This window comes from Rutilus rutilus (genome assembly GCF_951802725.1).
Source record: "Rutilus rutilus genome assembly, chromosome: 6".
Classification (NCBI taxonomy): Eukaryota; Metazoa; Chordata; class Actinopteri; order Cypriniformes; family Leuciscidae; genus Rutilus; species Rutilus rutilus.
In genome coordinates this window covers 14,331,568-14,358,037 of record NC_140214.1, presented here as the reverse complement: position 1 = coordinate 14,358,037, position 26,470 = coordinate 14,331,568, and the positions used below count along the sequence as shown (strand labels likewise).

Sequence of the window (26,470 nt, the reverse complement as noted above, 5' to 3'; positions counted from 1 at the left end):
TTGAGTTACGTACTGTATTGCATGTGAAAAGACGGATGCGACAGCTTGAGCAGACTCACAAATGTGCTCTACTACAACAACTCTTCCTCTTCTCAACATGGTATTTACATAAGTTCCCAGGGGCGGGGTTTATGTAAATTTTAGGGTTAGTGATGTCACTAACCCGGGAGGAATGTTTTGTAGTCCCTACCAGCCGTTTGTTGTAGTCCTTATAAAACGATTTCTTTAAAAGCAAATATCTTCCTTTGAACTTTGAGCGTTGTAACTTTGCAGATGTTGTTTATGCTCAAACAGCAACATTACACACTAACTAAAGTTAGAAAAGTGAAATCATAATCAACCACCCCTTTAAACAAATCTCGCAACCTTTGATAGTGTGTGAATTGCATTTTAATTTATTTTTGGAATAAATTAATAGATATAATAACCAAACAATTAAAATCACATCACTGAAATCCATATACGATTGTATCAGCACAACCCTAATGTACACACACACAATCACTCACCATCAGAGCGGCGCACAAGGAAAGGATATAAATAATGATTTGCATTAAGACACCCAGAGTTCTAAGAACAAGCCAGAGAGGAAATGTGTGTGTGTGTCCTAATGGAATATTGGCTCTTGCCAATGTTGTGATGTTAACACCACAACTCAGTCGAACACAATCCTGGAGCTGGTTTAGTCCAAAGAAAGGCCAGCAAACACCTCTACTTCCATGACAACGACAACACAAGATGAGGGCTTAAAAATCTCCAGACCTGCCTTATGCATGACAATTAAGTATTCATCTGACTTTTAACCCCATGTTAAAGCCTCTGACAAGTGTTCAGTGATTTAGGCAAACAACACTACGCTTTCTAAAATGCTTGGAGGCTTCACTGAAGTTTCCAAACACTCCTGACAAGCGCTGACCAAACCGGGGGATCATGAAACGCCTGCTAAAAAAAGTAATTTATGTAGAGCTTTGGGGAAATGAAGCGTGCTGAGAAATACAAGAGAAAAAGAACAAAAACAGAGGAAAAGTTGTCATGAAAAGTGAGAGTGCTGGCAGTAATCCGAGCAGCTAAAATGGATTCATATGCAAGTTCAAAACAATTCTCAGTTTTTCCACTAAGGTCTTCAATACATCTTTCCAAAGACTGAAAAGGTGTAAAACAGTGCTGCCTTTCACACATAGATTTTCATTACACATTATGGTATATAACAAGTACGGCAAGTGTATAGCTGTTGTTGTTCACTTCAGTGTCAGGTGACACCAGGTCAGCCAACTCAAGAGCAAAACAACATTACCCTCTGTCCCTTATACATGACAATCCAGGGAGGGCCACCTCACCGCCTGCTGTGAAAAGGAGGGGAAGAGTGGGTGTATGTGTGTGTACACACATGTGACAACCATGGAGGTGCTAAGTTGGAAAAAACAGGCAAGCCACCAAGATTGTGTCAATTGTGTCAAAAAACAATCTTGTTGACTCTAATGCCTTTCCGTGAAAATTCATTATCGTCTATTCTTTGAAAAACCCTATCGTCTCTGCCCGTTTTCTCTCCCTCCCTCCTTTCCCTCGCTCTCCCGTTGACAGTGGATATGAGCAAATGTTGTGCACAGCGACTCCTGATCCGGGAGAATCCAGTCCATTTAACAGCCTCAACCGCAGACCCACCCTCAACCTTAACCAATGCGTTTGCTGGCTTTAGAAGGTAGCCATTCAATGTCCTGAATCGTCTGTGAGACAGAGCCTCTGTATGTTAACCCTTTATTGCTCACATGTCTGCAACCTTGGGCAGAAAGACAAGGGGATGGGAAAACACAGCTAACAACAGTTAGAAAAACTTGTTCCTCTGCTCTGTCAGCTCCTCTCCACTAACAGTAGTAACGCAGTACGCTGGGAACTCCTGCAGTCCAGAGCGCTGTTGTCAATTAGTGGTGCATGTTTGATACATAAAGTGTGTGGCTAACTGAAAAGTGTGCTGCTACTTTCATAAATCATGATTTACAATTTTCACATTTCGAATTGTAGAGCGATGTAGAACACCCGTTTTCAACATTGATGATAAGAAATGTTTCTTGAGCAACAAATCAGCATATTAGAATGATTTCAGAAGGATCATGTGACACTGAAGACTGAAATAATGGCTCCTGAAAATTCAGCTTCAACATCACAGGAATAAATTAAATTTTAACACACACACACACACACACACACGCACGCATACACACTGCACACTATACAATGGTTGTTGTTTTTTTATGCGGGAGATCAGCAGAAAAATAAATAAAAAAATAAGAAAAAGAAAATAGCCGTAAATAGCGGTTAGCGAACGGGCATTTCTCTAAATCATTCTTCTTCAGACCGTTGACTTGTCACCGTTGGAACAGCCTAACATTGAAGTTGCTCGCCATAGAAAATCACCTCTTCAGCGGACCGAATCACAAGCTGCTATTGTGAACGCGCCTCTCCCCTGCTGTGCGTGTTCTGGTGAGAAGACCAACAAGAAGCTGAGCTTGTGACGTGAGGCGCTGTCAAAAACAGTTATATATTTGTGCTTTTATGTATTGTTCATCCAAAGCATCACTGAAATAATTAAATGTTTTTGTTTATTTAAATTAAAAGTTAAGTCCTGTATTATTATTCTCTCTTACTGTTATATGAAATAATGACATTACAAAGTGAAACTATTGCAGGTGGTTTCATTGCAGATTTTTTTACGGTTTAAAGGGGGGCACGACGAAAAAAGTTTGAGAACCACTGCTTTAATCCATTAAATGTGTCAGTTTCAAAACACTGATTCAACAATCCATTTGAATTATGACTAAAAATGTAATTTGTCAGTAGTCACACAATATAAAATCTAATTTCTTCAAAGTTCCTTCTCTTCGTGTGCAGATCTGAGTGTGACCAGGCAGAATCATTCATTGCTCATTAGTTTTCATTCATTCATGTTCTAGGCGTCACTCTGCAGGATCTGGGTCATTTTTCAACATCGGGGTGGGTGGCCGCATGTGACTCATTTATCAGAAACATCCGTGTGCTCAGCGGTAGTTCAATTAAGTTCAGCACGAGCAGAAACACCTATGCCCAGGCACCTGAGTTGGGAAGATAAACTTCCATTAGAATATGCAGAGATTGTGTGTGTGAGAAAGAGACAGAGAAAGGGTAGAGGGTTAAAGAGACGAGAGGTGTGTGAAAGGAAGCGAGTATTTACCTTTGGCGCCGAGACACAGAATCTGACCCCAGCAAAAGCAGAGTCCTCTTGTTGGACATAGATCACATTCTGCTCAGTCTATAAACACACAACTGTACCACAGGAGGAAAAGGCAGCACTAGAGAGTTCAGCTATTGTTTTTATGACAGCCGACATCTGACACGTCGGCAAGTGACAAACACTCTCACAATCTACTCTTTGCCACCGCAAATACACACTAAGACACATTATAATATGTAATTAGCACCCAACAACAGATTCGGTTAGGAAATGTAGGGTAAACCAGGACCCAAAAAATGCCGTGCCCATAAACACCCGTGAAACGATTAAAGCAAGACAAACAGACACCTTAACAACTTTTAGAGGAAAAAAACAAACAAGATATCTCTCAAAATGATTTGTCTTTAAACTGGGTCAAATGCCATGAGATTCAACGCCTCCTCAGAGAAGACAAAATATTCAGTGCTAAGACCAAAACAAATCACAAGCAAACCCTCATGTATTTTGTATGTGTTTTCAATGGCAAGTCATTTCTTATTATCATCATGTACATATTACATGGAGCACAGTTTATGAAATTAAACTCTGCTTTGTGCACTTGTCAGACAATTTTCAAGGTTCATATCTCGAGGACTTCACTACAGTAAGGGGGCCCCTATAATTCAACAGATGGGTGAAAGGATTTCTTGGAAAGAGTAGGGATCTCTGGGTAAAGCAGGGTAGCTGCAACGGCAATATACTGGCAAATTGACCTGGATGCTTCTGACAATACAAAGAAAAAAATTCTCTGCAGAAAAGATTCTCCGAGTAGTTCTTGCCTATGTAAAACACACAGTTGCAAGAGTATTCTAGGCTGTTGATTGCTAGACCAAGTCAAAAGTATTTATTTAAAAAGTTGTAGTGTTTATTAAGTCTTATCACTTATAATTGATTTATTATATTCTGGTCCTTGATATGAAAGGCTATAGTAAGAATACTGGCTTATGGAACAAAATTTAAGGCACGCTATATACATAACACAACCATTCAAAAGTTTGGGATCGTTCTTTTTTAAAAGTGTTTTTAAAAGAAGTCTCTTATGTGCACCAAAGCTGCATTCATTTAATAAGAAAAATGCTGTGGAACTGTGATATTGTGAAATAATATGACAATTTAAAATAACCGTTTTGTGTTTTCTATTTTAAAATGTAATTTATTCCTGTGATGGAAAAGTCAAATCTCAAGTCTTTAGTGTCACATAATCCTTCAGAAATTATTATAGTATGCTGATTTGGTGCTCAAGAAACATTAATATTTCTTATCATTATCAATGTTGAAAAGAGTTGTGCTAAGGGATAGTTCACCCAAAAATGAAAATTCTATCATTATTTACCCACCCTCATGTTTTTCTAAACCTGTAAAGCCTGGAACACACCAAGCCGACGCCGACGAACTAGCGCTGATGAAAGCCGACTGTGTTGTCGCCTCGCGTCGGGGTTAAAAGCTTGCACTTGAACACACCGAGAGAACTACAGCCGACTGTTAGCTGGAAAGTGCGTTCTGCGCCTGCGTGTAAATGAGACAACCGTCTATTTCTGCAGATATAGGCCTATTCGTCTATATTCGTCATTCAAAAAGGGAAACCGACGCTGCCGGCTGCAGATACACACACAGTAAACAACCGTTTACCGTTTTGAATATCAATCCTGCTAAACACTTTCTTTATTCCACTCCTCTCGTGTTAATATTGAAATATGCGCCAAGGAACACTCAGGTAAGATGACATATCATTAGAACAGCCTTCTATCTGTACCATTTTGACTTTGCTCGCTGTTTTGCTATTATTCTCGTGCACTGACTCGTTCACTAAGCTGAACAGCCAATCAGAGTTCCCTCTTTCACCGACGGCCCGACGCCGATTCAACATGTTGAATCGGCCGTTACAAAGCCGACGAGGACCAATTTCAGCCGACGGTGCGGAACACACTGAGAAGATTTAGTCGGCCGACGCATGGAAACTGCCCGACGGCCGACCGTCGGCTTGGTGTGTTCCAGGCTTAAGACTTTCATTCATCTTTGGAACACAAATTAAGATATTTTTAATGAAATCTGAGCGATTTCTGTCCCTCCATTGACAGCTATGCAACTAGGCTAACACTTTAACGCTTCAAAAAGTTCATAAAGATATCGTAAAATTAGGCACAGTTATTTAGCCCAAATTTTCTAAAGAGACACGATCACATTATACGCTGAACAGAGTGAATTTATGCTTTTATTCAAATATAAACAAATATAATATAATATAATATATATATATAAAATAGTAAAACAGTGAATATTATAGAATCGTACTGTAGATATAACAACAAACAAACAAACAAACAAACAAACAAACACTTTGGCAGTTAATCGGCCATACAGGCACAGTCATCAGCCAATTTCAGATAATCTCATTAATAGGTGGTTAATGGACCTGGCCAGCACTGCACTGTCAAGCCAAAGAAACAACAGACACAGGATGACACAAACACAGCCTAGGACGATACATTAGATCAGTTGTCCTCAACTCTAGCCCTTGAGGTCCACTTTCCTGCAGAGTTTATCTCTAACCTTGATCAAACTTTAACCGTTTCTATTTACAACGTGTTTTGCAGCGGTGCGAAATGTAGCCAATCACAGTCATGTTTGTTGATCTCTTGAATGCAATGGCCAATAAGAGGTGTTTAATTTAGTCAGAATCCACTCACAAACTCAAAACGCTGGAGTTGCTTAGTACCGAGTTCTGCACGCTTGCAAATCCTCTCATTAACAAACAAAGAAACTATGTATGTAAGAGATTAATTATGCAGTGTAGACAACTACTGATTTTAATGGAACTTTGGGAGATTGCAAACTGAGATGAGTGACAGCTTTTTAGAGATTGTAACGGGGGCTGTCTTTGCATGCTTTCGAGGCAATATATAATCCACTGAATAAAAGATTTGTTTTTCATGCTGCTAAGAGGACCGACGGCCAATTACACGCAGCAAAATTTCAGAAGTGACATCTACATATCTATGTGAGAATCACTTTCGGAATTGCAATTGACATAGTGATAACGAGCATGTGGCATGTCAAAATAGGTATACGCAATGTAAATGCAGACTAATAGAAAAAATATTTGTATCAATATATTTTTGACATTCCATTCCAATTATTTTTTAAAGTAATGAAGTAATCTTAAATGTCTCACTGTACGTTGCTTACACACTACATCTGCACTATACTAGAGAACCCTCACTAATTTCAGATGCTCAGTGATTTGATTCTTAATTGTACATCACACAGTAAAATTAAAATGTGAAGATTTGGTCAACTTGAATCTAAAGTTCAGGTAAATGTTTAATTGTCCATCTGACTAGTAAAATTAAAATACATGACTGCAAATCCATTAAAATAATTGTGAACTAATGAATTGTGATTTTTTAATCATAATATGGTTGTTTTTTTATCAATATTGTAGGCTAGATGCATACTATGTAGGCCTAGCTCGATTTAACACATTTTGTATTGGGGATTCCTGCTTCATGTCTCTATCACCTAAGGGGCCCTTGCCCTGAAAAAAGGCCCCTGATTTAAATGCTTCATCAAAACATAGTGAAGAAAAATTACAATAAATGTTGGATGACCCTGGGCAAGTCATAAATAAAATGTGAATACTGCTAGACAGACTATAGGTCTACAACATATGCACCAGTGTTCAGAGCCCTCAGCATTTTTGGGTTATACAGTTACTTACGAGAGGATTAATTTGATTTTATTTCTTATCAATCAAAACACAGAGCCGCATAATGATTCAGTAAAAACATTTCAGCAGTTCACCTAAAAATTTAAATCATGAGGGTAATTAATGACAGTAATGTATTTTTTTTTAATGAACCATCACTTAAACAATTAAACAAAATAGATATTTTACATTAGATTTCACAGCATTTACTTTGCAATTTCTTTCTCAAAAACTTGTGTAGTATGCATGCTGTATTTAGAAAGGCACATGACTACAAGAGGTGTCACAGTTCAAAGTGCATGACAGGGCAAAACCAAGCCATAAAATCAGATGAACTCTCTGTAGACCTCTGGGGCTGTCACCCTCAAGAAGAACATAAAATTAACATTGAAGACTCTGAGAACCAAAGTCCTGCCCCTCAGAGCTCCCAAGTTACTGTGCAGAGCTAGAAAAACATCCCAGAAGGACAATCATTTTATTAAGAAAGGACTGAGAGACTGGCTCAGCATTACACAGCTTCACATTAGAGAGATTTAGTAGGACAACTACCTACTAAATCAATGCTTAACAATTCTAGTGTCTCTGAATGCCCTTGATAACCCTGTTTTAGTCAGCTATTGTGACAAGTGACAGCTAAAAAAAATGTATTCAATCCATTTTGAAGTATATCGCTGCATATTTCAACAATGCACTAAAGCATAATTAATACAAAGAGGTGCATTTCTAATATCATAGACCCCTTGGTCGCATAGGTTTTGAATTTGCATGTTAGCATTGACATCTAGCTAAATTATTAATGTATTTAAAAAACTGCTATGGCTGTCAGGGTTCTGTCACTTCGGTCTAGTTTATTCTTGGTTTTGTGACAGAGCCCTGACACTCCTATATTGTCTTGTCTTTGTGTGAGCCGTGCGCTCTTTTGTCTATGTTCCTTGTTTTAATGTTTGGAGCAGGTGTTTGGATACCGACACTCATGTCTAGTTTGGTTTCGGCTCTGTGTCGAGATTCGGACAGTCATGCTCCGAGTGTTGGTATTTTTTTGGAGTGCAAAGGATGAGCTTTCGCTCGTTCTCGTTGTGTCAGCGTGCGGTTTCGAGTTAACCGGGCCGTGCGCTCTTCTGTCCGCGTGTGTTGTGTTCTGTGTAGCGCGCGGCTGGTGTTTTTCACCGGCTGAGTGCTTTCATGTTGTCATGTTTTGTGTGAACACGCAGCTTTTGAGTGTTTTCATTGGCTGTGTGTTTTTGTCTCATTTTGTTTGAGCACATGACCAGCAAACACAATCCCAAGCCATGTGCTCCATGTTCTCTCCTGTCTATTGTCTGACCCCACCCATGTTGTTACCTAATTATTGGTTCAGTTGCCCCACCTGTCCTCCCTTGTTTGCTCCCTATTTATTCACCTTGTGTTTGCAATCCTGTGACAGATCGTCATCGTATGTTCACCCGTCTTATGTTTCCCATCGTGTCTTACCCTTAGAGGTAGTTTTTGTTTGTTTTTTGTTTTATTTTGAATAAAAGCCCATTAATCTGCATCAATGAGTCCTCACTCCTTTCATCACCCCCAAACCCATCAGTACGATCAGGCCACAAGAGGACTCAGCAGAGAACGGGCAACTTCCTTTTTCCATCTCCCACCACTGGAATTTCCACCTCGCCAGCTATTGATCCAGCATGTACACTCTCGTTACATCCGTCAGCAGGGGGTTGACATGAGGGACTTCACCTGCGACTTCCTTATTGAGGTGGACCATGTGGACTACAATGAGGCAGATATCAAGGAGGTTTTCAAGATCTGCCTCGATTAGCCTCTTAGCCTGTGGGAGATTGAGAATCTGGGGAATCTTTGCTTCTGGATTTCGTGCATCACGTCTTCCATCGTGGGGAGTCTGAACCCCCACCCCCAAACGGAGTTCCACCACACTGACTGTTCCCCCCTTCCACCTACAGTCAGTGGAAGCCCCAGCCCTCCGATGACCCGTTATCGGAGGAGGAGGAAGAATGGGTCCGCGTCACCTGCCACCTGCCTGGAAAGAAGGCTTCCTCTGTCCCAGAGCCAACCAAGCGCCTTGCCCTGCTGGCTCCACACTCGATGCCTGCCCTGCCTGTACTGCCTGCCCTGCCGGTTCTGCCCTTGCTTCCTGCCCTGCTGGCTCCACCCAAACTCCTGGCTGCACCTTGGTCCTCCACCAGGACTCCTGGAGTCTGTCCTCCCTTGTTACCTGCCTTGTTTGCTCCCTATTTATTCTCCTTGTGATTGCAGTCCTGTGCCAGATTGTTGTCGTATGTTCACCTGTCTTATGTTTCCAGTCATGTGTTTTAAGTCAATTCAAGTCTTCCCCCTTCTGGGTAGTTTTTTTTGTGTGTTTTTTTTATTTTTTTATTAATAAAAGCCCATTAATCTGCGTCATTGAGTCTTCACTCCTTTCATCACCCCAAACCTGACAATGACAGCCTCACAATCTTTGTCTTGTTTTTGTTTTTTTTACAAATGAAAAAGTAAAAAACACAATGTCACAAACATGACTTCTGTAGCGAAAAGGATTGTGAGCTAAACAAAGTCAAAAAGCATGCACACCAGATCAACAAAACACTACAACATTCCATAATTTGGAATGCACTAATCCTAATCTCTTATATAGTATGAAGAGAATGCAAACTAAGACTAAGCTTACTACAAAAGAAAAGTAAAGCGAACACAAAGAGCTTTCAATACATCCTGTAAACTCTGTACTTTATAAATATTTGTCCAAACAAACTCATTCTACACAGCCATTTTAGATTGTACTGCTAATTCGACATTTTACAAAGTTGCAGTAGGAGCTTTCTGTGCAGCCACTAAATATTACAGCTGTGGAATATAATAAGACTGACTAAACCTAATATAACTGTCAGATACACAGAATTATTTCAAAATATCTGTCTTGGCAAGTATTCACGTAAACATTGTCGTTTACGTCTTAAATTATTGTAAACGTAGAATGGGAGAAAAACGCAAAATAAAAAATTTAACTGATTTTAACTTGAGCGCCGCGTTTTTAGAATGCCGTGTCATGCTCGAGACTAGGGCTGCACGATTTGGGGAAAATGTCATATTGCGATAATAGAGGTCAATATTGCGATTGCGATATGCGATATAATAAACAAATGGTTTCATGAGTCAACTTGCTTGGTTCTCAAGGAAAATAAATGCACAGACAGATTAGTGATAATCTGCCTAAAGAAAAAAGTTCTTTAGTCAAGAGCAGTGAGTGTTTTTCTCTGTTCCCTTTGTTCTTTGATTAACTTTAGCGACAGATATAATTAGTGGCTACTGTGTACTGTCCCTTTAAGACCAGTCGCTGCTGTCAGAGACGCGGATCTCACACGCGCCTCATTCTCTCACGAGTCACAACTCTTCACGTTCATCATAAGACTACTCTTATGTTATGAAGATACTCGACAAAAAGACATTTTGGCATAATTGTGAGTGTTATTGTTCGTTCAAGCTCGAAAGAGAACTGTATTCTGGCATGCTGTTTTGTGCACACGCACGATATAAGCGCAAGTCTTTCTGTGTGTCACAGTCAGGACATTCACAGGCAGCGCGTTCATTTTGGCATAACGACGTAGGCTACATGTGTGTTGTTCGTTCTACCGCGAAAGAGAACTTGATACTGGCGCGCGTCTATCTGTGGGTCGTGTGTGTGTGTGTGTGTGTGTGTGTGTGTCAGGAGGACATTCACTGACAGCGCGTTCTTTTTTGTCTTATTATCGCGCATGAATGGTTTAAAAGCATTTGCATGAATAAGAGCGGGATCATGTAACACTAGCCAAAGGATGCCAAAAATTAACAGACGTTAATTGCGTTAACAGCGCTAATTTGTTCATTTAATATAAAATCGCAGCAGTTTGCATCATATAATCGCGTAGGCTTGACATCGCGATTGCGATACGATTAATCGTGCAGCACTACTCGAGACGCTGCAAAAGACACAAGACATGAGCGCAACAGTCATCTCCATCTAGCGCGTGTTTACATTGGAAAACAATGGAAAAGTAGTGTAGTGGAATGGAATGGAAAAACGCGTTCTGTGTGAATGGCACCTTACTATTTCAGCAGTATACAGTCTGTATCCTGTGCACGGTACGCAAATGATCAGTATGCATAGAATACCAAGTTACTACATTAGCCCAAACGAGCAGTATAACAGAGCATAATGCATTGAATTGTCACCTACAATGCAATGCACCTGACTTGACTTTTCATTACCAGTGCAATAAATGAACTGGAAGTAATAACCAGCATTTTTGGATAAATAAAACAATAAAATAAAATAAAAGTATTAAATTAAATTAAATTAAATTAAATTAAATAAAATAAGCTTTTATTTTAAAACATCAAACAATGACAACAAATGAAAAATGCAGTGAGGTCAATTGACAATGAATGAACATAACCTATGATTCACTCAATAAGATTCTTAAATGGGTGAGAGGAACAAGCCATTTAGAACATTAGGCTGTTTCAAGAGTCGCAAACAAATTGTCATTTAAGCTTGGATCAAAAAACTAAATCTTATACTGAGTGAAACTGCGTCAGAGAGTGCACATTTGGCTCAATAGCTGGCAGTCAGTCAGTTCTCTTGGTCTTATCACGTGTATTTGGGTCGTTGTAACCAGTTTAGCCTGACAGGATGCTGTTTTAATGTGTGCTTATACATTCATTGAGCGCATTGAAGAGGATGTGTGTGGCAATAAGGCCATGCAAGAGTTCTGCGGGCAGCCTAACACGCCAGAGATGTGCGCTCGTTCTATGACTGGACGAGGCCTGTGAGAAGAAGTAATGAGATGCTAGAAGGACAGCTATTAATTAGTCTCTATGTTTTGGGGTTAATTGTGGTTTCAGAGAGGTGACGGCGCTATGTGACACACTGCAGGCGGTGAAACACTGGCTACTAGCAGTAGAGCCAAGACAGATGCTGTAAACACTTTCATTAGGCAGCCAGCCACCCGTAATGAAGGAAAAACACTCCAACATCACGATCGTACTAGCTCACGTTTTTATTTTCATTGCCACCAATTTGAGTATTGCAATGACAGTCAGGATATCAAATAAACATGACGAACCAGGATCATAGACAGCGTCACATCAACCGTACTAATGTGTTGATGAATGAACACAGCAAATAAAAAAACATGTAGGAAATGTGTTCCTCCTACATTGTGTCACAATAGTTTATTGAGACTGTAATGAACATGAAATTAAGCAAAATGAAAAGGCTTAAAGCGATAGTATTGAGTTACTATTATTTTATTCTGAAATAGTTTTCTTTCCATTTTAATTTTAGTTTGTTTTAGTTATGTTTTTTTTAACTCTCTCTCTCTCTCTCTCTCTCTCTCTCTCTCTCTCTCTCGCTCTCTCTCTCTCTCTCTCTAAACTGCAGAGAGGAATGTCAGATCAACTATGACTACCACACCCCAAACTGAAGCTTGAGGATCAGTCTGTACTACACACCCCTAAGGCTACTGAAACAACAGCACCATCTCCCTTTTGGTCTGTACCACATAAATGTAGATTGAAACACTAGTATGTAAAGGATACTTAAGAGTAGTGTTGTCAAAAATATAGATTTTTCTATATGCATCGATACTGAAATGGTTCCAAAACTCATTTTCCCTAGTATCGATACAGCGATACCAACAGCGAGTTAACACATACCCGCCTCAGTTCTTCTGACACAGTTCTTTTTCCCGGCCTTTTGCGCTAAAATGGTCCAATACACACAAAATGATGTCAAGATGCCTACCTATTCATGTGAACACAGTTGGTTTTGTCTTTGAACAATAAAGTGAACAATAACAGTTGAGAAATAAAATGTGTGTAACAGTATATTGGATCTGTGCATTCGTTCTTAAAGTGACAGCAGCCTAATAAACCTGCTGCTGTCTGTGTCCTGGCAGTTTTTCCATGTGATATCAAAAATGGTATTGATTATCGATATTTTTCATGGTATTTTATCGTAGTTGGAATTCCAGTATTGTGACATCACTACTTAAGAGAAACTTACATAAAACTGACAGGGAAAGGTACAGCATTTTCCAATTCTATTGAAGTCATACAAAAGCTTTGTGTGAAAACAGGCCAAAATCTTTATTAATTCATTACTTGGCATCCACAAGATTTTCAGTGAATAATGACTCAAATTTTGGTCTCTTTCTCACACAAAGTTATTGTATGGTTTCAGAATATATCTAGGAAGCTCAGCATTTTCTAGCAGTATACCTCCCTCACAATTAGCACAAAAACATGAAGAAAGTGTGCAGATTCCTAACAATATCTACCGCAAACTGAATTAGAAGCACAGAATTAAACGGCCCACTCTAACTGATTATGCATTTGGAAAATTACATAAATTATAAAGACATGGAGGAGGAGACAGACCAGCCTGGTCTTTAAAGACATGACATAGGGAACTCATGGTAAGAAGTAGAGATATACACAAATATTCGATCTGTAATTATTATTCGAAAAATAGAAATACTATAAAAATTTTGCAACATATGCTGCTTTGTAAATTCTGTAATAAAAAAAAAAAAAGATTTTAAAATCATAAAAAAATAATTAAAAAAAACGCGATATCTAGGTGAATCGAATTTTTATCCCAGCCCTAATATGCATGTTTCATGTTGCCATTTGAAATAATTGAAATGTTAAAGTGGGTTATTTTTTATGTCCATATATCCACTCGATTGTTAAATTATTAAATTATGTTAATGAATGCTTGTGTTCCAAGCGACTTTTAGTGACAATAAACAGACTCATTGATAACCTAAGTTGATCGCATTATTTTCCGTAACATAATAATAGTAAACATAGTTTAATAGTAGAATAGTCTGACTTAAGTCAGTGTAGCCTACTTTTGCGTTCATTTAATTGAATATTGTTTCTAAAATCGGATAGGCTAAGAAAAAATGGGTCATTTTAAAGCTTGTTAATGATTTCAATGTGTTTAAACGAGAAACAAGCCACAAAAAAAAAAAAAATTACGAGGTTTTGGGCTGGAAAACCTTGCTGGCACCTGGCAACCCTGCAGAGAACTCAAACGAATGTAAGACACTTCACTAAGCACACTGTTATCTTTGTTAAGAATACTGTTCCACACACTGTTAACAATATAAACACGATAACCATATGCAGACTCGAGTGCATGTACAGTCTTCACGATAACTGGCGCAGTCTGCTTTATTAGCATTATTTTTCGTTCGCTCTGCTTCAGCTTAAATGTTTGTTTTTTCTGTATATTTTTTGTATACACATTTGTTAATGTTTTCAACCAAAAGAAAGTCTCAAGATATAATGTAAGTGTATATTTGCTAATCATAAGCTTGTTCAGATATGGTGATAAAAACGTAATGATTAAAAAACAACGTCTTTCTCGTTAAACTTAACTGAATTAATTAAATAATTAATTAATGTGTGTGGGTAATAAATAATGTGTGTGGATATGTGTATCATAATTGTAATGTGTATGTGTACTTAGGTATATATGTGTAAAGTTATTCTTTGTAATGTATATGTATAGATATGTATAGATGTATATATCTATATCTATATTGTGTTAGTATATATATAGAAAATAAGAAATAATAGTAGTAATAATAATAGAAATAAGCTTCAATCAATTAAGCGAATATTCAAATATATTTGAGCCCAATTCGAATACTATATAATTTTCGAAAAATGCCCATCCCTAGTAAGAAGACAAGAAGCTAAAATAATACAACTAAAATAAAATAAGATATATAATAACAAAATTGAGAAAAAACTAGATGGCATCACAAAATTAACAGCAGCTTATTATTTAAATATTTATCAGCTGACTAAACCTAAGATTTTGAAATTTCAGCCAGCTGCAACTAAGCAATGCTCTGACAGTTTGCACACCCAGTGTAGAAATATCTCTCTCTGCAGGCTTTGATCTCTTCAAAATAACCAGCAAATCTAGAAAGGATTGTAGCCAAAAAGTAAATCCTTCAGTTATAAATTTTCCAAGCACCAGCTCTTACGTAGGACTGCACAAAACAAATACACTGCCAATATCCAGAATGAAATGAGATTAATCTTGTTTTATATTTCATGGTTTGGTGCTTCACAAATCAAATCTGATTGTCATGATTAAGTTAAAACACTTTTCGTCAGCATAAAAGCAGATCTGCAGATGTGCAGAATATCTACAGAGCCTGGCCATCTTCACAGAAGAGCTTTGAATAAAAAAAAACGTTTAAAAACACTGATGAAATGATGAATGCTTTGGATGTCTGGGATTCCAGGAGCAGTAAGGGTTTTGACTGAGTTAATTATGCCTTTGGCATTCGATGGACATTCAGCCCAAAAAGAGGGGCTCCACTTGAGTATACAGCCTTGATAATCAGCCCAGTGAGAACTCAAGCATCCAAAAGAGCCAAAAAAGTGTGTGGAAACTTCAAAAAAGTTCCAGATCCAATAAACAGGCTGTTATCAGCTAATAATAATCAATAATCATGGACTTACAATTTGCAATGACATATAATTGTTTCTTTTAAGTGGCTGAAGGATCTTAATCTTTTTCCAGATCTTAAGCCGCTTTTCCACTGCGTGGTACGACTCGACTCGGCTCGGCACAACTCGGCTCGGCTCGCTTTACTTTGGCTCTGTTTGCTTTTCCACTGCAGTTTAGTACTGCTTCAAAGTGGGTGGGATTATAGACTGATCGTTATAGTTGCGCCGCCACCTTGTCTACTGACCACGATACAGCCATTTCTTTTTTTAAGATGCGTGTGACAATTGTTTAAAGCAAGTCGTTTAAAAAAAGTAATTCGAACAAATTATACTGTGGTGGCTGTTGCAGACTATTTAAATCTAGCGGGTTTGGTGTCTCGTGTCGCAAATCCAATGATGCTGGTAGTGATGATTCTCTCTGTCCAATCAGTGATCTGCTTCAAGATGTACTGCACACAATAGGATAGCACTACAACCAACCAGAGTGTTTTCCCACCAGCGGAGCTAGTTGACTTGATAGATTAAACGTTTGCCGTATCTGGTCGGCAAAACTACGAACACATCTTCCTTTTTTAAGAATGACTTAAGTGCCGTTCTTTGTTCTTTTCTCAAAGAAAAGCTTAACTCCAAGTCCTCCAGAGTCGCGGCTAAAGCCGATTTGAAAGACCACTGTTCGCCAGCAGCAGCCGCCATTCTTTGTTTTCAAGTAGCAGGGAATTCACGCAGAACCGTCACAACTCTGCCGTCATTATGTTAAGCCCGCCCACCGACTCTATACACGATTTGATTGGCCTGACTAGAGTTTGGTTTTTCCAGCTCGAAAGTCAACGGAGAGTCGCTAGACTACCCTGGCTGCAAAATACATTTTGCTGCGGCTAGGGTGCGTCTAGATTTCTAGGCTAGTGATCTGCAGTTTACACGTCACATTTTAGTATCGGTACAGTTTGCTTGGAACCTCAACCGAGGTGGTGCTAAAAAAAAAACACAAAAAAAACAGGTACTAGGTACTTTACACCGTGGAAAAACCCCCAAAAGTGAGCCAGTACCGAGCCATACCATGCAGTGGAAAAGTGGCATTAGTGACCTCATAAGTGGGAAGAGAAACCCTTCAAAAGGAGTTTTTGGCTTTCTGCTCATCAGGGTAAAAAACTCCACCTGAAGAATGCATACTTTTATCCATCCACAAAACGTTGCAGAGCCCATATAATTACAGTGGGTTATGCTGAATATGGCATGATTAATTTCCTGATTACAGAAGGGCTATTTAAAAAGAGGCTTAAGGAAGCACTTTTAGGGATGCGTGTTCATAAGCCACATTTTACCAAGAGGAAGAACTTTGTTGAGTAGGCTGTGCTAGAGGATGTAAGATGGAGTGAATGAGATTGGTTACAGATTAAGGCGTAGAGTAAGTGTGTGGTTTAAACAGACAGTGATGACAGAGAAAACAAGGGTAAGAGAGGAAGAGAGTAAAAGTGATTAATTTAGAGGCAATGAAGTGGCTCTGGCTGGGCTCATGAACACGTGTGTTTTAGGAGGCTCCAAGATGTGTAATGAGAACTTGCTACGGAAGAGTTTTGAAAATGTCTTGCACTGAAGTTCTACATTTTGAGCGAACGTCAAAAAGATGCTTTAATCCTAAAAATGGTGTCAGCTGAGCATTCAAATGTTAATCAATTTGCTACCAAATTAAAGACACTAAAGAGAAACCTGCTTCCTCAAAGGTATACAACTATCTTCACCCCTTGTCTTCACATCCCTGCTTATTTAAGAAATGAAATGAAAATCTATTTGAGTTCTTTTGGCTTTTAGTCCATGTCTGTGAACTTCTAGGCTAATCTGCTATGTTCTCCTAAATGTTTGCAAAATTCACTTACATATTCAAGTCTCTGCCTTCCAGGAAAACAGAATAAAAATATTGATTCATCCTACGCTACAAAGCTTTGTCCAAGCAAATGCTAGAATGAGAATGTTCCACCCAAAAAAACAACTGAAAATGACTAGAAAGCAGCAAATCGTGGTTCACAGCTGAACACGATGCACTCCAACACTACCCAATTTCACCAATGTTATTTCAGTATTATTTATATACTATTATAGTATTTATTCTTTAATTATAGTTTAAGTTGTAATAATTATGTACTTTCGTCGTATTTTCTATTTATTTTATTTCAGATTTAGTCATTTTACTATGTCAACTTAAACTTAAGTTAACTGCCATGGTAACATTTCTAATTTCCATCAAGTTTCAACATTTCTAATTTCACCATTCAAGTTTTTTATGTTTTAAATAGAATAATTATTAATTCAGTTTTAATTTAATGTTCCACCAACACATCCAGTGTGCCACATACCAACAAAGGCATTTTTAAAAAGATATTACACATATGCCTGAAAATGCTATATGTTGAACTATACTGATCAACTAACTGTACAATCACTTTCTCAAACTACATTTTAACATTTTCGGAAGAAAGTGCGAGTAATGCAAGTCTGTCTGTGCAAATAAAAATGCCACTTCCACATATTTTGTGGGTGGTTATCAGGAAGTTTCTATGTGACTATCGGTAAGGTGTTCAGTGGTTTATATCAGGGGTTCTCAACCGGTCTGGCCATGGGACTCACATTTTCCCATGGTCATTAAGCCATGACCCAATTGTTTTTTAGGAATGAACTAAAAACAATTGTGCACGCTACGTGCAAAGTTTAATGGCTGACTGGACAGGAAAGTTAGTTTTTCTGAGATGAGAGAATTTATTTCGGAACAAATTACAAAAATAATGTTAAGTTAATAACAAAATCTCATTTGACCACAGATACTGAAACAGGACAACACGTTTTTCAAAATAAAAGTAATCTCTCATCAGAAAAACATAGAATTACATTTGCTGTTGTTTCTTTGCCTTCACACTCCGCGACCCACTCAAAACAGTCTTGCGACCCACTTTTGGGTCTCGAAACACTGGTTTATATCAATTGCCCACTCTGCCATTATGCCATTCTCTCAATTCAAGTACATTCCATGTGTACAGATCCTAACACATGCCTTGGTCTTCTCTTGAACTCTGGGAGAAAACAATCTTATCCTCCCCGCAGTGACGTGCCGCACTAAAGGGTTTGGTTCCTGTCTAATAGTGGCGGTGGAGGTGGTCAGACGGTCTAGGAGCACTGCCCCTGGGACCATTCATAACATCCCAGTAGGAAGCAGCCTAACAATGCCTGGAAACAATTGGGATGAACATTCTGTGAAGTTCGATAACAGCTATTGTTCCATGCTGAGATTGAACTGGCGCCAGTGTATCCTGTAGTACCGAAGTGTCAGGCAACTGAGGGGGAAACGGGGAACTCGAGAGTGTAACCTCCTGCTGTAGACCGTCCTTCCTATAGGATACACCCCTTCGTTCACTTTACACACTTTTACCCAAGAAATACTCGTGTTTCTAAGCAGCACCGAGAAACAACAAGTTAATACATAAGATCCCACTTCCGCACATAAATAAAAGAAGCATAGTTATTTTCTAGCGGATGACAAAACTGACCCTCAAGAGATTAAAACGGATGGAGACGTGAAGGTCGCTGACGTGTGTGAATCTGGAGTCATCTCACATGGAAAAAATACAGGAAGGATCAAAATAAAACCACTTCATTACAAAAGTTTCCTCTAACCTTTATCTTTATTTTTTCATGCTATTAATATACACTGGCTGGCCAAAAAAAAAAGTTACTGTTTGGATTTAAATAGGTAAATGCTTAAGTGTCTATGATTGGATCATTATTGCAGTGAATTTTATGTCTCTAGCATGTTATATGTTTGCTAACAGTTCTTCTGTGTCTTCTAGTGTGTATCTTTTTAATTTCTTAAACAACCATTTAGGAAGACACATCATATTTGCCTATTTAAAATGGTTTTGAAATGTTCTTCTTCAGAACCAGTTACATTTTTAAAAATAATACCAGAATAGAATGATGTTTTGATATATAAAAATGTCCCACACGTGCATTATTCCACCAATGTGTGCAGAACCACACTGAAACACTCAGACAGTGTTTCCTGTACTGCTATTCAGTGGCACCACAACACTACTAACAAATATACAGTGCGAAACCATGTAGTCCAACCAATTCCTGAACTAATAACTCTTACAAGCTGGTTCTTTTTAGTGAATCAAATCCATACAGCTTACAACTTACTTGAGACATTTGTTTTGTTCAGTGTTGTTGTTTAACATATTGTTAGGCCAAATATTGGATTGCATTTAAGCTGCCTGTAAAAAGTCTCTTACGTGTAACACTCCTTTGCAATTTAAAAAAACAAAATCTGATCTGTTGAGTACTTTAAATAATTTTGTAACCTAAATTAACACTCCCCTAAGTAGCATCCAGTGAGCTATTTTGAGCTTGTAGCTTTGTTAGTAGCTTGTAGTGTCGTAAACTACTTTTAAAAGGGTAGACAGACTTTTAATGACGTTAAAGTATGTGTAGCTAGTAGCTTGGGAAGCTACAGTTTCAAAGTAGTTTCCTCCACATTGCCGTGGGTGAATAAGCAGACAGACTAACTATATGACCCAGACTGAGCCTTGCAAATCGGATACGAGTTGCTACACAAAGCTCATTATTTCAATAATATAAAAAGAAACATACTGTACTAGCTAATCAAATATGAGCCAATTCTTTAAGCCAAACGCAATCAGTCATCGGGGATGTGGACGTTAAGCTACAAACTAAAACATTTAGCTACATGTAGTGTTTTTATTCTCTCAGTCAAACTAATGTTTCTCCATCCCAGCTGTGTTTCTAATCCCCTCTGAGGACAGATAACAAAGATCATTTTAAAATGTGTGTAAAATATTCAGTGCTGGGGGAAGCCCAGCATATTCAGCACTGGCTGACAGCCTGAACAGAAGCCTCGGCGCTCCCCTAACAGATCTAATACAAAACATAGACTTTACACTGACAGCGAACTTCACAGGTGTGAAGAACAGGCTGAAACTGTTCTCAAATCTCCCATGCTCTCCCCATTTGCACTGTACACAATTACACAAGCATCTGCAAGTTGTCATAGTAGATTTTGTCATTGCTGAACGCCGCACTTAAATAACGTCAGTCGGCTTACGTCACTGGTGGTGTGAATGCAACCAGGAAAATGGCCCTAGTTTTCGGGGGACTGTCCTGGTTGCTACTTCCTATAACGGAGTTCCTATAACCCGGTGCGAAAGCCCTTATTATTAGCCTATTTAATGCCTCAGTTCCCCACAAGGTGAACACAATGATGGACAATGATGCTTGGTTATTCAGTTTAGTGTGATTGGTTGGTATAAGTGAGCATTTGACATTCATTAAAAAAGTTTTTTTTTACTTTTTTAAAGGGACTTTATTAATTCCCCAACAGCAATATACTTAAATCTATTTTTCTGTTTCCAACAGCCAACATTGAGCAAAGCTTCTCAGGAAAAACAAACAGTGGCAACACTTCCAAAAGTATTCCAAATATGAAACAAAACCACTTTTGTACGGCTGCCAACAAAACCGCGGAAATCTGCAAAAGAGACTTTGGCAGCATATCCCCATGCAGTTACCAGTCTCTTTTTTTCCTCACTATCTCTTTCTCTCCTCCTCCTCTTTTAGAGGCAGCTGTGCAAGAGGCCTGCTGATCTGGCTGTGCTCAGTAACTTTCCTCTTTCTCTGGATCAGACACAAGAAAGGGTGAGCGGCTGCAGTCGACCACTCGCTGCTAATCACCTACAGACAGAATTAAGCAATGCAATTCTGCAACTCCCTCCACGTGGATTAGGATTGAGGGCGAGGGACACACTTGAATCCCTGTTGAAATCCAGCAGCTGGACAGTCGTGTGTGAGACAAAAGCTCTTAATGTGATTCAATATTATATATAGAGGCATGGGGGACAGAGGGACCTCTGCAAATGATTAAGAATGGGAGAGAGAGAGAGAGAGACAGTATGTGTGAGATCCTCCATGTAGAGGGATTAACGAGCAAGGAAAATTTACCTTACTAACTGTTTAATCCCACAGGGATTAACACTTTATTATTGTCAAACCGATACGTTGTGTAGAAGCCCTCATGAAGCTTTGGATAATGCTAACACTAAGAAATTGCATGTAGAAATAAAATACAAAAATAACATTTTATGAAATAAACAATTAATTAAACCTCTTAAAGTAAGTAATTACTCAAACCACTTTTGGAGTGAAAGAAGCTCAAAAAATTCTCCTCACCAACCAATCAACAACTGAGCAGAAAAAAAAGTTTATATACATACATACATACATACACACATACACACACACACACACACATATATATACACACAGTTACATGCAGCTTTTAAAGAAAAAAAAAAACCTGTCCGATATAGGAAAAGCCTGCGCATAAACAGACCTCACAAAACATCTTCACTATGCTGTATGTATGCAGTAACATAATTGAATAATAAGCAAATTATTGCTGTGACAGATCAGTTGTTTTGGATAAAATCCTTGATTAATGTATTTGCCATTTTTAACTTGAATGTGCAAGGCTTCCTGTGTCTGTTTGATACTGGAAACTGGTATTTGTCATTATATTATTTTAATTTATTATCATATTGACAAATACACTGCTTAGTTTGTAGCGCAAATAGTTTTACCGTTTACTGCACTTTAATATTCTTCTAGTTATTTACCTATAGCCGCTAAATAATCGTAAGTCTCGCACATTCACTGAAGATAGCTTACTTCTGCATAAGATGAATGAATTCCATAATACTATGGAATGCTCGATTAAAAATAATAAACACTGTGCCTGTATTTTAATGTAATTTTTTTTTTAATATATTTAAGAGCAACAGTGTCTTTCTATGTCTTTTTTATGCAGCAATATACTGATATAGTAAGTGATGTATGCAGCTATGAATCTAAAGGCTCTCCGCTCAACAAAATCTGATCACAAGTGGTCACAAGAGACATAGCTGTGATGCCAATGCCAAGAGTAAACAGTAATGTCTCTCTCGGCCAACCACCTGTGATTGGATCAACCATGACTGATGTCAGTGGCCCAGTTTTATCTGGTATTGTGTCGCTAAGGCACTGAAAACACAGTGCTTTTTTCCCCAAGTGTATTTTAGGTTAAAATGTATATGTAAAAGATATGTATTGCTGATGTCTTAAGGCACTGCTACAAGCTCTTGAGGTCAAGTGCCAAATGGCAGAAAAGAAAACCTCTTATAAAGCTGCACAAAATATGGCAAAATCCAAAAAGGGACTTTACGGTTTCACTACCTTCATAATCCAATCCATTATAGACAGAGAAGATCATTCCTGTGGTACACACAATAAACACTATGAGGTCTGTGCAACATACACAAATCAAAGCTGTTTGAAAACAACATTCATGTACCAGTATCTCTTTGCTCTTTAGTGCTCTGTGGTTTTATAAGTTGCTGCAGACTCTCAGCAATATTGGACCCCTAACCACAAGTCCTTCACCACTAACCAAGCAGCAGGCCAGGACTGATTCTATCATTAGATAATACTTTTTTAATCTGTGCTTTTGGCCAAAAAAACTCCATCCCCAACTGTCCAACTGCAACTCAGCAGACATGAGTCAAAGCAGCCCGAACAAGGATTTGATCAAAGTACTTAACAAGGACTTCAGCCAATCCTTCCTCCTGCATTAATCACCTCCAGGCAGTCTGTCCCTCAACTCCACTAAACAGATAAAGCAGAGTTACGATAATGAGCTGTCAGTTATTGAAAAGTTGATGAGTTGAGAATGGTTTTAGCATGTTGCTATGTGGTTTAAATGATCGGTAAGTCAAAATAGCCCACCTCTATGTATCTATTTTTGCCTGAAAATGAATTGCTCACACCTGCCTAAGCAAAAACAGCGAGAGAGGAATGTCTTTTCTTTTTAAAATGGGGCTGCAGAAAGACCACTGCCAAACAGAACACGATCATGCCTTCAGACACACATGACACCATATACCTGGTCCAAAGAACAGTTACATGATGTGTCCCATGTGTTGCGTAATTGTGCAAGCTCAAGGGCTTCGCCCCAATATGCAAAGATCTTCCGCATGTTCAAACTCACACTCTTCAGCACTTCGAATTGAATGGATGAACCAAACTGTTGCAGACAGCCTCATCTCAGTGTAGATTATAATCTGCGACTGGCCACTCCAACTGATCCTGTCAGGTTAAAAACACAAACAGCTACACAAAGCACCACCCACACCCTGAACTACTGCACAAACAAGGCAGTTGCGTCATAATCTGGAGCATGGTTCATGCTTTGACACAGAAACTTGGCTTACTTAACTGCAGCTGATCACCTGACTTGTTGCTTCCAGCATGGTTGGTGTTGGCCGTCACTACTGCTGAAAGTAACCAGCAAAAGTACTGCCAACACAGTCTGCCACACACACAGGCCTGACAACTTTCCGCTCACTTCTCAAAACATCTCAAGACTCTATGGTAATGTAAAAATGTTTACCCTTATGTGCCAGTGAAAACAAACATTTGAAACGATTATCTGCTAATAAGGGGGGAGGAGAAAACGGGTAGGATTCTTCTTGAGGGTGTAAATATATTCTGGGTGATGGTTTGAAAGTGCATAAATGAAATAAAAAGAAGTACTTAAGGTTACATACTTCTCTGGCAATGCTTCTGGTTCCAGCAGCGCTCGCTGAAGTCCCCATTGATGGTGGTGAGGGGGCAGGTGGTTTTGCCCAGAACCGTGCCGGGGCAGACGTCTCCGCACTCACGATCATTCTTATTGGCCATGATGTAGTTGTCCTCCACCGAGTCGAGGATCATGGACCAGTCGAGGGTGGAGAGGTAGCAGAGGTCAGGGTTCTTCTCCACGCGCACGGCACCACGGGTGATATTCATCAGACTGTGGAGGCCGATCTCCTTCAGCTGCAGCATCTCGAACATCACGAGTGCATAGTTGAAGAAGAGATTATTGCCTCGCACCACCGTGAGGTTGGGAAACAGTTCGCTGAGGCTCTCCAGGCCATAGACACGGAACAGGAGCAGGTAGTCCGTCACTACTGTCAGCTTGGGGTAACTCAGGCCACGGAAATCCTCCGGTTTAGTCGTGAACATGAGCAGGATCTTTAAGTGGCCTTCGATCACGGTGCAGTTCTCCAGCGCCCGTAGGTTGGTCACGTTATTTCTGATGTCTTTACTTGGGCAAACTGCAATGACAAAAAGGACAGCGAAATGTTAATTGGTTCAGTGAAAATCTACAGCAAAAATTGCTTACAGATGATAACCTTCAATTTAACAGGATTTTTACTGTAACAATCAAAAACAAACAAGGAATGCAAAAACGTATTATATAGAAACCAATAAAGGCAATCATATACAGAACCATAAAAAATGATTAGAAGTACATGAAGTTTTCTGTCGCTCTGTTCAATTTTGAGCTGATACCTTCCATATGACATAACATGGTTGATGAAGATAATAAAAGCTTTTCCTGCAGGTTTTCACATTCCAGTGCTGCTTTACTAGTGCATGAGCTGTACAGCTGGAGAGATGTTTTTGTGGTGAAAGAAAAATGCTTTGTCTAAGGCAGTGGTTCCCAAACTTTTTAGAGTGGCGTACCCCCTGAGGCACTTAACATCGTTCTGCGTACCCCCTCTTTTCCACTTAGACTGCACACCTTTTCCATTAAGGGACAATATTTGCCCCCTTAAATTGATTTTTTACCTTTATAAATACCTTTATAAAATAAATAATGTTTTAAATAAAAAATTTTCAATAGAGAAATATGCAATGATGGTAAAAACGAAGTGATACTTTTAAATATTTAACTAAAACCGCCAGTAGGTGGTGGTAAGATATTTATTCTCTCAGTAAGGAAGCAAGTGGCTGTATTTACGAATGGGTCATTGAATCATTGACTCTCACGATCGTTCACAAACACTGCGGTGTGTTGCAGTTCTGCTGTGGCAGTTTTTCATTGCAAAATTGAGCAAACAATGCTGACAATACCGTGTTTAAAATGTACATCACTTAATATGACCCTTTTGTTTGTTGAACTGTTGTATGAAATCAATGTCATATTTGCAGTCATGTGGATATTTGAGAAAAATGTTATAATATATTATCAACTTTAAAAACAAGAACTCACACAGAGTATGTTTTTGTATCGAAGAGTGTTTGAGATCGAGTTTGAGATTTGAAATAGATCTGCGTGCACGGTCTGTGACTATATTTGTTCTTCATGCTAATAAGTGCTAAATTCCCACTTTTACAAAGGTACATTGTTAAGAACGGCAGAAATGTGGTGCAACTTGCTAAGGCAGCATACTCTGCACACAACCTATCATATGCACACTTCTTGTGTGGATGCAGTCAGTTTTGACTGCAAAAGATGAGGCTTGGATGTCAAGTATTTCAGCTTTTAGCCTGTTAGAAATACATGCTCGGTTTTAATCTTATTTTAAGGTGGGGTAGAATGAAGGGCAAAACTCAGCATTTTGTTCACATACCCATCTCACGTACCCCAGTTTGGGAACCACTGGTTTAAGGTTTTAGACAAAACCCATAGATGAATTGATCAATCGATAGATACTAATAATTGTATCAAGTGGTCAGATTAAAATAGACTAAAATTAATGAGTTTCTTCAAAAGACTATGAAACTATGAGTTTCTCTAAAACACTAAAACAAAACAAAAAACGATGCAAAAATTAACAGACAACAAATAACAAAACTGCATAATTAAATTGAGGTTACAACAACATGAACACATAGCCTAAGTTCCACTTCCTAGACTGTTACATTGCTAATTAGAGACCACTGTTTCCTGTTAGTGCCCTGTTCCCCTTTAAATGAAAAATGGCCCCACTGCTCAGGATTTTAAAGATTCCACAATGGTTTACACGAATTACACGCATACATGAACTCTGATGAGCGGTCAGCCTATGCATAACTGAGACCTTTCAAACACTGGGCAGTCAAAGCATGAGGCATTGGAAAGGTCAAAAATACCTTGCGCT

General features: G+C 38.8%; 1 protein-coding gene across 1 annotated transcript in view; it reads right to left on the bottom strand.

Moving 5' to 3' along the window:
* Positions 1 to 26,470, bottom strand: part of insra (insulin receptor a) — a 58,619-nt gene that overhangs the window by 25,855 nt on the left and 6,294 nt on the right. Inside the window, exon 2 of the mRNA XM_084412326.1 lies at positions 24,110 to 24,658. Within this exon, the coding sequence (XP_084268452.1) occupies positions 24,110 to 24,658 (549 nt within the window). The remainder of the gene's footprint in view (positions 1 to 24,109; positions 24,659 to 26,470) is intronic.